This window comes from Bufo bufo, chromosome 10 (assembly GCF_905171765.1).
Source record: "Bufo bufo chromosome 10, aBufBuf1.1, whole genome shotgun sequence".
NCBI classification, from domain to species: Eukaryota; Metazoa; Chordata; class Amphibia; order Anura; family Bufonidae; genus Bufo; species Bufo bufo.
In genome coordinates, this window is record NC_053398.1 from 20087270 (window position 1) to 20099932 (window position 12663).

A 12663-nucleotide genomic window follows, 5' to 3' on the forward strand; every position below is an offset into this window, starting at 1 on the left:
ACTTTAATTTTGAGTGTGACTCCAAATCCAGACCTCCATGGGTTGAAAAATTTGATTTCCATTTTTTTTATTTTTGTGTGATTTTGTTGTCAGCACATTCAACTATGTAAAGAACAAAGTATTTCAGAAGAATATTTAATTAACTCAGATCTAGGATGTGTTATTTTTGTGTTCCCTTTATTTTTTTGAGCAGTGTATAATGCTTAATATCCCTGAGAGGAAATTAAACACTAATGGCCCTTTTGCACAGGCCGACTGAGGAGTGCTCATTTCCAATCACTGCCTGCTCGTTTGCAGCATTGACTGATTTAAGATGGCAATAAAAAAAAAAAATTTAAACCTCTTCTGATATATCACTAAAGCATCTTCATTACTGGGGTACTGAGTCAGGGCCACCCTGGTTAGCAAAATTAAAGGGGCTGTCCAACGAAAAATCGTCCACACTTTTCAGGTCAGCACCTGGATCTGAAGACTTTTGTAATTGCATGCAATTAAAAATTTATTATGGCCCCTGTGTTATTCAAGGAAATCTATCTGGGTAGCGCCAAATGTTTTCTAATTTCTCTGTCCACCTCAGTGAATTGGACACACATGCTCAGATCCCCCCGAGAAAAGACACGCCCACTAAGCGACCAGCTTAAAATAAACCTAGCAGATCTCTGGATCCATGTGAGGTACAGGGCTGGTTCTAGCTTTGTTAGAAAGAGGTTGTCGTGTACTATGAGGTCTGGTTTTAATTTTCTACATTAAGCATGACATTAGCCCTTTAAGGGGTGGTGGCCCTCCATCTATCTGTGACAATGGGACAGTTAGGATGATTATTTCACAGCGAGACCTGCTAACAACAGATGTGCCAAAGGGGCACAAAGCTCCTTCACTCTAAGAATCTGCTGTGGCATCGAGGCCTTCAACTGTTGAAGGGGGCTCCCAGATGCTCACTGATGTGTGTATCTGTGGAGGACAGTGGCACTCTAATGTTTGTATGTAAAGAAGTGACGGTCTGTTTTGTGTAAACGGACAAAGAAACCACACTAAAGCGAATAGTAGATTAAACACTGAAAGAGGAAAGGTTAGAAAGGCCGGATTATAAAGAACAAAAAATAAATGCCACAAGAGATCAGAAGAGAAATACTACAGAGTTAATCCATTGAAGAGAAGTACTACGAGGGAATAACCCCACAAGTGTACACCGCATGACATGTCATTGACTACAGACGGCTAAGAAGGTGTTAGACGAGCACGACTGCCTGACCTCCAAACCGCCATAGCGAGGGAAACAGAAGAAGGTCTTTTAATTACACTTGAGATGACAGAATCAGCAGTAAGGTTAAAGACGACTAGAAGACAGTTATCCAACCAGTGCAACGAGCATCCCAGTGTGCACCGCAGAAAGACTCGAACAGTACTTCAGCTAGATCATGACAGCGTCAGACACTTTCATATGTAACCATGCATATCCTTTATACACAGAGGTTCCTAGAGATGGTGCACACCATCTAAAAAGATTGGAAATAGATGTAGTGCATTTTTATGTGTTGCTCTCTGACAGGAGAAATGTACGGAAGCCCTGCCATCATCTGTACTGCACACCTGTCAGCAGCAGCGTTCCTGACTACAGCAGCCCAATGTGCACACAAGAGTCAGTACATAAGGCACACTGGGCACTGTATGCGGGACCTGGATGCCAACCCCAGCTGTGTGATCAGGGCCTAAAGAGGGATCATCTCTATTAGGCCTCATGCACACGACTGTTGTGCGTTTTGCAGGCCACAAAACACGGATGGCGTCCGTGTGCGTTCCGCAATTTGCGGAACGGCACGGACAGGCTTTAATATAACTGCCTATTCCGCCTATAGGACACGTTGTTATTTATTTATTTTTGTGGGACCACGGAACGGAGCAACGGATGCGGACAGCACACGGATTGCTGTCCGCATCTTTTGCGGCCTCTCTAAAGTGAATGGGTCCGCATCCGAGCCGCCAAAACTGCGGCTCGGATGCGGACCAAAACAACAGCCATGTGCATGATGCCGTAGGCACAGTCTGAGGTCTATATGCAGAACACAGACCTGGTGACCAAAACTGTGTCATGAGACATGGTCATACTCCAAGAGTCTGTACTAAAAAAAAAACAAAAAAAAAAACTACCTCTATGGGTCCGCGTGCTATCCAGGTAGAGCCCGCTGCACATACAGATAGCCCAGGGACAGAAAATGCCAAACATTGTGGGAATAGGCCCTTAATGTAACATCCATTGCTGCATCTTTCATCTACTTCACAAAACGGCAGACAGCCCACAGACTCCGCACATTGTACAATGTCCTGGGAACAGAAGCTGACAGAACTGGCTCCTAGCTATGACACATATATTAAATATACACTTTTTCCATGTTCAGAAGATGGTTAAGATTAGACGGAATTGAGAAGCAGAATTTGCACAAAAACAGATGCCTGGTTGGATTATGCTAACATGTTAGAAAAAAGGAGCTGAATATAGAGTTATAGAACAAAAAGTCTAAGCAAGAAGTGTTAACCTGCACATCATACAAGCCGCACAGATGTTAGAACATAAGGGATAGCAAGTTCTGTGATATCATCACCTGCTTACTGACTGAACTACAGAAAGGAAACGGCAGAAAGTCACTTGACAGTAATGTAAAGGAAAGCAAAGAGGAAGCAGAGCGGCTGCAAGGTCATATAGTAGAGAAACACCACGTTCTAATGAGACTACATAAAATATACAATTTCTCAATCTACTTTCTGAAGCAATTCCTCCCAGTTTTCAAGATCTCTGTTTGCAGTCATTCAATAGAAAATCTTTATGGTTTACCTCTAGTACATATGAATCTGTCCTGGTCATATGACAGGTGCATGGTGTGTAACAGTTATTCCCCCTGTGGAGGTGCTGCTGTGAAACTGAACACTTACTGCCAGGTTTCCCTACAGATTACAGCTGGGGGGGACCCCATATATGGGTCACTTTATGATCATCTAATATCAAGTGACCCTTCCAACAAGCAGGAATCATCCATAGCCGAGATTCCCTTTAAAGGGGTTGTATCATCCTAGCGATATGCCCTCAATGTCTGATAGGTGCGGATCCCACCTCCGTGAACTGCACCTGCACCTATCCTTAGAACAGAGCCCACAAAGTGCAGGAGGGCGCACCGAGCATGAGCAGCTGCCCTCCATTCATTTCTATGGGACTGCTGAAAATAGCAGTGCACTGGCTCGGCTATTTCTGGAAGTCCCGCTGAAATGAATAACACTGCGCAAGTGCGGCCACCACTCCATTCACTTCTATGGGGCTTACGGAAATAGGCGAACCAGCGCTTTGCTACTTTCGGCACTCCCATAGAAAGGAATTGAGGGCGGCTGTACATGCGTGTTGTGCCCTCCTGCACTTTGCGGGCTCTGTTCTAGGGATAGGTTGTGGGTCCCAGAGGTGACCAACACCTATAAGACATTGAGTGCACTTCCTAGTGATATGCCCCCAATGTCCAAGATGGAACAACACCTTTAAGGGATGTGTGCCTAGTTGTTCATCACATGACCAGCACATTTTCGAAGGTCCCATGTAAGCATGGAGTCCGATAACTGTGAGGAGTGGATGCAGTTGGATATACTGGAGAATTGTTGTTTTATTATACAATTATTAACTTATTTGCTGTACCTGTAGGGTATGTTCCCACAGAAGTTAAACTGCATAAAAATCTGCAGCACAATTCCAGGATTTCCTGCCAATTTAGGCCTCATTCACATTTCCATGCCCAATGGATGTCCATGGAAAATCCGTTTCATCCATGAAGATGTAGGTCTTTGGTTCGTGCCTCCATTTTTTTCCTTCCGTATGCTATCCGTATTCCACAGAAATTAATTTCCAGAGCATTTCCTACCAATGGTCTATTAAACACTGACAGAACACAGACGACATCAGTGTTGTGTCAATGCTTTTTCACAGACTGATAGACTTGGCGTGCTTGGTCCACATCACAGACCAAAGTAGTGCATGTCTCCGTGGCATTTCCAGTGACTCACAGTCAGTGGAAAACCATTATTGTGCAAACAAAGACATTAAAATCAATGGGTATATGTTCTGTGTTCGTGGAAACTGCAGATAGCACACATCTGTGAAAAACGGAAATGTGAACAAGGCTTTAACCCTATGAATTGCAAAGGGTGAAATATGCGGTATAAATCCATAGCATGGGTCAATTTTCATAGCAGATTTTTTCTGTAGTGTGTGGATGAGATTTATCAAATATTATCCACTTTTCTGCTACTGCAAAGGCTGAAGATTTTTTGCCCACAATTCCACAGCAGTATTCGCTGCATCACCGTCCAGTGGGAACATACCCTTAGGATAAATTCATATATGGCAGATTTGCTGCAGAAATTTTGCCGACTGTCTCATTCATCTGAATGCAGCTTGCAGAAATCCATTTGCCTGTTGCAGAAACAACCCAATACAGGTGAATGGAACAGATAAGTTCTGCAACAAATCTGCCACATGTTAATTCCCCCTACAGGTGATAAGATACACCCTTGAACCACAGTTCGATGTGTGCATTGAGGGCATACCATCAGTATGTGACTGGCAGGTTCTCCTAATGATACCCTCAGTCATCAGGAGAACAAAGAAGAGGCAGCTCATTCAAGGTTTTATCAAACACCATGCCATTCTCATTTAAGGAATGTGCCTGGTATTGTATTCAGCCTGAAACATTTCTCTTTCTCTCCCACCATTTTCTCCAGGGCTCATACGTTAATGTTAACTGTTAATGGAGTGGCTCTTCAAAACTTAAAATTGCTGTGCCAAGACACAAACTTATCCCCAATCCACAGTATAAGGCCTCATGCACACGACCGTTGTTTTATTCCGTGTCCGTTGTTCCGTTTTTTGTGATTTTCTGCGGACCCATTGACTTTCAATGGGTCCGTTGAAAACTCGGCTAATGTCATCCGCGTCTGTGATCCGTTGTTCCAGTCCGTCACAAAAATATAACCTGTCCTATTTTTTTCACGGAAAACGGTTCCCGGACCTATTCAAGTCAATGGGACCGTGAAAAAACGCAGAGGCACACAAGATTGTCATCCGCGTCCGCGCGTCTGTTTTTTTCCTATCATTTGCATAGCAAACTTGACTTTTTTTTACTTTCCTTCATGTCTGGTGATCCTCCAAAAATTAAGGAAGACACACGGAAACAAAAACGGAAACGTATCACGGAACAACGGAACCCCATTTTGCGGAACGGAACACAACAACGGTCGTGTGCATAAGGGCTAAGAAGCTGATCAGTGGTGGTCAGACCACTGGGACCCCCAATGATCAGGTGAAAAAAGTTCCAGAGTCCCCCTAATGAATGCAGAAGGAATCGACTATGTGCCCTGCAGTTCAGTTTGTTCTCTATAGGACAGCCAGAGATAGCCAAGTGCAGTACTTGGCTATTTCCACAGAAAATGAATAGAGGCAGCATGCATGCTCGACTGCTGCTCCATTCATTTGGGAAACTTGGGATCCCTGTTCTTGTGATGGTGGGGAACCAGTCAGACCAACACCGATCAGATGCTTATCCCCTATCTTATGGACAGGAGATTTTATATCTTGGCACAACCCCATTAACAGGACTATAGCTTTCATAGCCATCAGTAACAAGTCTAAAGATAAAGGAACACTAAATATATAGAAAATAAACAATAAAATATATCCACACTTCCCCTTAATCTCCTACTCTTTTTTGATCCTACTGTTTAATATTATAAAGAAAACTAATATATAAATAATCATCTCTATGTAACCCAGGTATCAGCCATGTCCATCTTCCCGCTTCACTGTCTGTCCCGTGAAGGGGCCTCCCTCCTCTGCCCAGTCTCATTAAGTCTTGCCTAGGAGAGTAGCTATAGGGGGTGCAGAGGTAGCAGTCGCTGCGGGGCCCAGGCAGGATCCTTGGGGGGCCCAAAGACCCTTGTGCCACATAAAAAGACACTGGTATTATAGAAAGTGCATGCTGGTAAAGGATTTGGCATGGGGGGGGGAGGGGGGTGCCGTTTCAATATTTACATCAGGCAGCACAAAGGCTATGTGCTTCCTGCCCCTGGCTGCAAAGCACTGAGGGAAGGGGGGCCCCAAGCTTAACTCTTGCACCAAGGTCCATGAGCCTTTAGCTACTACGCCCCTAACCTGCCCAGCTTAAAATGGAAAAGATTACTAGGCTGACCCTATGTTTTCTGCAGGAAATATTTGTTCAGGAACGTGTAGAAATCCTGAAAGATGACAAACCATGTGGGCAAGATGATGATCTGTTTACCTGCATCCTTCATTTCTAGGATTAGTGTTCCTTTATCAGAAGGACTTCTATAGATTACTGTACATCTATCGGGCAATTTTTTATTTTTTTTTATCAAACCCAATGTACACAGCTGTAGCATAAGACAAAAATTTTGCTCTTTATAATTTTACCCAATTAACACCTTACACACATGCAGTCGAATTGTATGACTGTCCGTTATAGTCAATGGCCAGTCTTCCAATCAGCGTCTCCGCAGCAATTTCTGCCCTGTCCATCAGACACAATACAGGTGCTGGAACTGAACAGGTCATAGCACGGCACCTTTCATGATCGGTTACTTACGTCTGTGGAACAAGCATTAGGCAGGGGCACAGGCAGGACACTTGCAGGGAAACTACATGTGATCTGTGTCTTTTCGGTTTGAGGGGAATCAGGATGACTGGATGAAGGGGAGGTGGGTGGCAGGGTGCTCAAACCCGAGACCGTGTTGTATTTGGGAGGACGACCTATACGTCAATAAACACAAACAAAAAGAACAGAAACAAAATGGGGGGGTTTACATACCTTTGGCCAGTGTTCCTCATTGGCTAGCATGAAAAAGGAATGATGCAGCAGATGAAGGAAATAATCATAGTACAGTTTTACACAGGCACAAAAAAAAAAGTAGTTATAGGACAGAATAAAGGGGCAGCAGAAAGCACAAGAAAAAGCAGAAAGTTACAAAACTAGGAAGATGTCTGGTAATAAATTAACCGTTAATATATACAAAGTGGTGAGAAATCCTGTTGAGAGTCATCAGAACAAGTGTAGCTACTCAGTCTAGAAGCAGATGAAGCCCAAGTTAATTGGTAATAGAAGGCAGAGACTATATATCAAGCTTGGATGGGGACAATGTAGCAGACGAGTAAAGGAAAACAGCACAAATATAAATAAAAAAAAGGCAAATATCATGCAGATTGCAGTGTCGGGCAAGTATCAAACAAAAACAATTCTGGAGTAAAAGACAAGAAACCTTCCTTTCACTGAAGCTGGCCATATAGCCTGACTTCCTTCTTATACAAAGGCATGTAAGGCTTAGCCAAGCATGCATGTGTTCTGAATGGAGGGAGGGGAATAAGCCACTGTTAGACTCCCCTGGTAAAAGCTTATCTTCGTAGGAAGAAAAGGATCAGGTATGTTGAAATCCAACTGCCTGATCCTTCCCCCCCCCCCCCCCCCCCCCGCGACATCTGCTGTTGGAGGAGGCACTGTATACATCATACAACAGGCAAACCCTGCTGAAATTGGCGGGTTTGGCTGCGATTAATGTGTATTGCCAAACCAAGGGTCAGTTCAAATGTGTCTGGGCCTCCTGTAGGTTCTCTCTTAGGGCTCATGCACATGACTGTATTTTGCATCCATGTCCAATCCACATTTTTTGCAGACTGCAAACTGGTCCATTAATTTCTATGGGTCCGCACCAAAAAAAAAAAAAAATGGACAGCATACGGATGTCATTTGTGTGCTGTCCGTTCTGCAAATTATATAACATGTCCTATTCTTGTCCATGCTGTGGATAAAAATAGTAATTTTTAGTGATGGGAATGAGAAAAATTAGGATTGCACAAGGAAGGTATCAGTATTTTGAGAATCTGTGGTTTGCTGACCACAGTATGGACACGGCCATGTGCATACAGTCCTTAGACTTAGCATACAAACACTGGAGTTTCTTATCGAACATGGTTATAAGGGAAAATAATAGCAATCTTAATACAGAATGCTTACTAAAATGTGGATTGAGGGGTTAAAAAAATAAAAATAACTCACCTCATCCACTTGATCGCGCAGCCGGCATAGTCTTCTTGCTTCTTCTTTCAGGACCTGCAAAAGGACCTTTGATGACGTAATCGCGCTCACCACATGGTGAGCGTGGTGACGTCAGCGCAGGTCCTGCTGAATGAAAATAGAAGATTTCTATCTTCATTCAGCAGGACCTGCGCTGACATCACCGCGCTCACTATGTGGTAAGTACGATTACATTAAAAGGTCCTTTTGCAGGTCCTGAAAGAAGAAAGAAGACTATGCCTGCTGCGCGATCAAGTCGATGAGGAGAGTTAATTTTTAATTTTAAATTTTTTTTTTTAACCCCTCAATCCACATTTTACTTAGCATTCTGTATTAAGAATGCTATTATTTTCCCTTATAATAACCATGTTATAAGGGAAAATAATACAGTGAATACACTTTAATGGGGTCCGGGGTTGCTTTTATCCCAATCTCCTAGCAACCATGCGTGAAAAATCGCACCACATCCACACTTGCTTGCGATTTTCACGCATCCCCATTTATTTCTATGGAGCCTGCGTTGCATGAAAAACGCAGAATATAGAACATGATGTTTTTCACGCAACTCACAAGTGATGCGTGAAAATCACCGCTCATCTGCACAGCCCCATTGAAGTGAATGGGTCCGGATGCAATGCGTTTACCTCACGCATTGCACCTGCGCGGAATTCTCGCCCGTGTGAAAGGGGTCTAACAGTTCCGGAAGCGCCTTACATATGTGGGTTTGCAAAGTTTCTAAAGGTTTAGGTAGGTTTTAAATGTGATTTGTGCAGATTGTGGAGATTTTTTTTAAATTCTGGTCCAACATCAAAATGAAGTACAAATTAATGACTATAAAAAAAGAGGTGTAAATAGCACATATAAATTACATATGTTAGGAGCCTAATATGCCATGCCAAAAGCAAGACTATGGCGTTGAAACAAATACAAATAAGTGCTGCACTGCTGAGAATATATAAGCAAGCCCAGAAACACGTAATGACTTAAATGAGACATAAAAACAAGACAATTAGTAGCCTGCTGGGTCAGAACCACAGTTTCCAGAGTTAGTGGAAAGCAAGTAGTGAAAAGCAAAAATGACAGAAAGCTCTTCGCAGTAACACCTGCTGCTCTGTGCCTGTATACAAGTTTAGACACAAGCTGCCATCTTAAAGTGCTGACCTCAGTAAATAAAGGGAAAAAAAACATTTACAAGTCTATATTAAGGTCATATTCACACTGCACTGAAAGTTCCTGCTGTGGAGATGGCCTGAAAATCGACAACATATGAGCACATCTCAACCTTTTCAAAGCAATTTAACCCCTTCTTCCTGTATGCATTTGAGTCCTTAGTGACCAAGCAACATCCTTAATTTTTTCATTCTTGCGTTTCAAGAGATATAACTTTTTTTCTCCGTCGATGTAGCTGTATGAGTTTTTTTTTTTTGCGGGATAAGCTGTAGTTTTTAACTGCACATAGACGTGAAAAATTTTGTAATAAAACTTTTTATTCACACTTTATTAGTCCCATAAAGGCTGGCTTATTATATTATTATATTTATTATTAGTAAATCTGGTGCAACTCCACTTTGCCCCTTTTTTAGACACCTTTCAAAACTGTCCATTGTGGCATAAAATGTGTCTAAAGGTACGTTCACATATGCAGCGGATCCAGCAGGCTGTTCTGGCAAAGAGCAGTTTACCAGAATTGCCAAATTCTACAGTTCACCGCCCGATTCCAATTGAATATAATGCAGGACAAAAAAACGTTGCATTCAATGGTTTTTACCCGGCTGACAGCTGGCATTTGTGTCAGATCAAGCATGCCGCAGATGCGAAAGTACCCTTCAACACATAAAATCGAGGGTGCGTAATGTAAATCAGTTGTTTGGTGCAATTCAAGTCCGAATTTTGGGTCATTTTGCCTAGTAAATCTCCTGAATGGTTCTCTGTAATAAGGAGGCGTGTTGTGGTTTGATACCGCCTGTGGTTAGGGCAGCACGAAACTGATCATGGGTGCACTTTAAACAGGACTAGCTGGCCAGGATGATCCCTCTATAGCTATCCGGGAGGGAACTGGTGCAAAGGAAAATTGGCTTAGTTGCCCATAGCGACCAATCAGATGCCAGCTTTCATTTTTCAGAGCTCCTTTGGAAAATTAAAGGATCAATATGGTTGCTTTAGGCAACTAAGCCAGTTTTCCTTTGCAGCAGTCTAAGAAAGGGCAATCTACTCAAGAAAATGACCACAGCTTAGTGTGATGATCAGCGACCTCTGTTATGAAACTACAACTCCCAGCAAGCACACCAGCTTGGCTGCTCCCTGAACTTCTATAAAAATAAACGGAGCATGCTGGGATATGTAGTTTCACAACAGCAGGAATAATGGAGGTTGCTGACCCTTGGCTTAGTGTCTTCTACAAGCATAAGCACTTTTCCATACACTACACTGTAGCTAAATATAAGAAGGACTTTCAAGAGCTTGGTAAATTGCATGTAGGGGGTATCCACTAATCAAGGCTAGGGCTATAACACTATTCTAATCAAATGTAGTGTGCAGAGTGAGGCTGTAATGCAATCGTTATCTCCGGGTCCCTTCTTAAAACCTAACAACCAAATACTTAAGGCTGTATTACACTGGCCGATTTTTCAGCCGATAATAGTTAACGAGTGCTCGCATGAACGCTCGTTAGCGATCATCTTGTAGAGTAATACTTCCGCTGAAAAACGCTTGTTCATCAAAGCAATCCTGATTTTTAAGCATGTTTAAAAATTAGCACTTGCTGGGGGCAGATCGTGCTGTCTAATAAAGATCTGCCGCCAGCAAACCAATAGACAGTATGTGGACGAGCGATAGCATAGCAAATGCTCATCCCCATACTTAGCCCTCATGCACACGGTCGTTGTTTTGGTCCGCATCAGAGCCGCAGTTTTGGAGGCTCGGATGAGGACCCATTCACTTCAATGGGGTCTCAAAAGATGCGGAAAGCACTCCGTGTGCTGTCCGCATCTGTTGCTCCGTTCCGTGGTCCGCAAAAAAAATATATCCTGTCCTATTCTTGTCCGCGTTTTGCGGACAAGAATAGGCAGTTATATCAATGGCTGTCTGTGCCGTTCCGCAAGTTGCGGACCGCAAAACACACAACGGTCGTGTGCATGAGGCCTTAGAAGGAGATTGCTGCATGTAACAGCAGCGGTCTCCTCCGCTAGCTAGCAAGCGGCTGCTTGGGAACGCTAAAAATGCACTTTTTACAGCACTAGTACTCAGGAATATAACATTACAACCTCCAAACACCTCCAGCAACACAAGTACCGGCATTTCTGCATTGCCTACATTTAATTAGCATAAATATAAAACAAGTCCTCATCGAGATTCTAAGAGGAAGAATAAGGCTAAGTTACAAGCAGGTATTACATGAGGATATTGCTGTGGAGGGTGAAATTAATTACCAAAATTATCTGCACATAAACCACATGCCGTGGATTTATATATATTTTTTAAATTAAAACTCTGTTCCCTTGCATTGTACTGTACACTGGTGCGGAAACCTAACATTTATGACTCAGCTCCTCATCTCCACTGGTATAGCAGAACTTTGGAAATAAAAACTGCCTCATCTACTAACCTTAGAATTGTTACTACTGGTTTTCTTTAGCCTTTTGCTTATTTGTTGAAGCTCTTGAGATTTGCTAACGTATCTTGTGATCCAAGACTCAATCTTGTTGCTCTTTATACATTGAAAAACCTCCTTGAACATGTAACTTTTCATCACTCTTTGTAAGCCTAAAGAGCTAAATAAGGAACGCTCCTGATAGCCTCAGCTTAAAGGGTTATCCAACCCTTTATAAGTGATCACCTATCTCAGGATAGGTCATCACTATCTGAACGGCATGACCCGCAATCCTGACGTTCACTGCGCAATGGACGGAGTTATGTAGTTCTAGACCTATTGCAGAAAAGCTGATTGTCGGGGTACAGTATGCAGTGTCGGACCCCTGCCGATTAGATAGTGACGGTTTATCCTGAGGATAGGCCCATCACTTGAAAAGAGTTGGATAACCCTTTTAAAACCTTATACACACGGCACTGAGGCTACGTATAAGTAGCATACAGAAGGCAGATGGTGCAATACTGCCTTCATGTGAATGAATGCAATAATGGTGCGGCAGGGAAACATGCCACGAATGTACTCTAACAACTATAACATCTCGTAGCTCCAGTAATTTCCCATTTCAAATGAAAGATTCTCTGTACAGACAGCAGTGTTAGTAACACCATCAACCATCATGCAAGTTCAATCAAATCCCAATACCATCCACTAAATGTCAAAGCCTGCACGAGTATGAAGAAAGGAGCACAGAGACAGAGCAAAAAGAAAATGAAGCTGCAAGCACAGTTTATAAGGATTTACCTCGCTTCCTCGTTCCTGGATGCATTGTGCTGTTCAGGTAAGTCACTGCACTCTTCTTACGCTGCAAAATAGAAAATAAAATCTTTATTTTAAACAGAGGAACAGAAGAACCTGCTCAAATTTCCTCTGCCTGCAAAAACATAACTTTTACAGCGCTAT

At 42.8% G+C, this 12663-nt stretch overlaps 1 protein-coding gene across 5 annotated transcripts in view; it reads right to left on the reverse strand.

Annotated features, from left to right (window-relative positions):
• The window catches only part of PHF21A (PHD finger protein 21A), a 153759-nt gene that overhangs the window by 15569 nt on the left and 125527 nt on the right, over positions 1 to 12663 (reverse strand). For all 5 annotated transcript variants that reach the window (XM_040409142.1, XM_040409144.1, XM_040409141.1 and 2 more), the window contains exons 12-13: positions 12505 to 12565; positions 6633 to 6796 (exon numbers count right to left, since the gene is read on the reverse strand). In XM_040409142.1, the coding sequence (XP_040265076.1) occupies positions 6633 to 6796; positions 12505 to 12565 (225 nt within the window). The remainder of the gene's footprint in view (positions 1 to 6632; positions 6797 to 12504; positions 12566 to 12663) is intronic.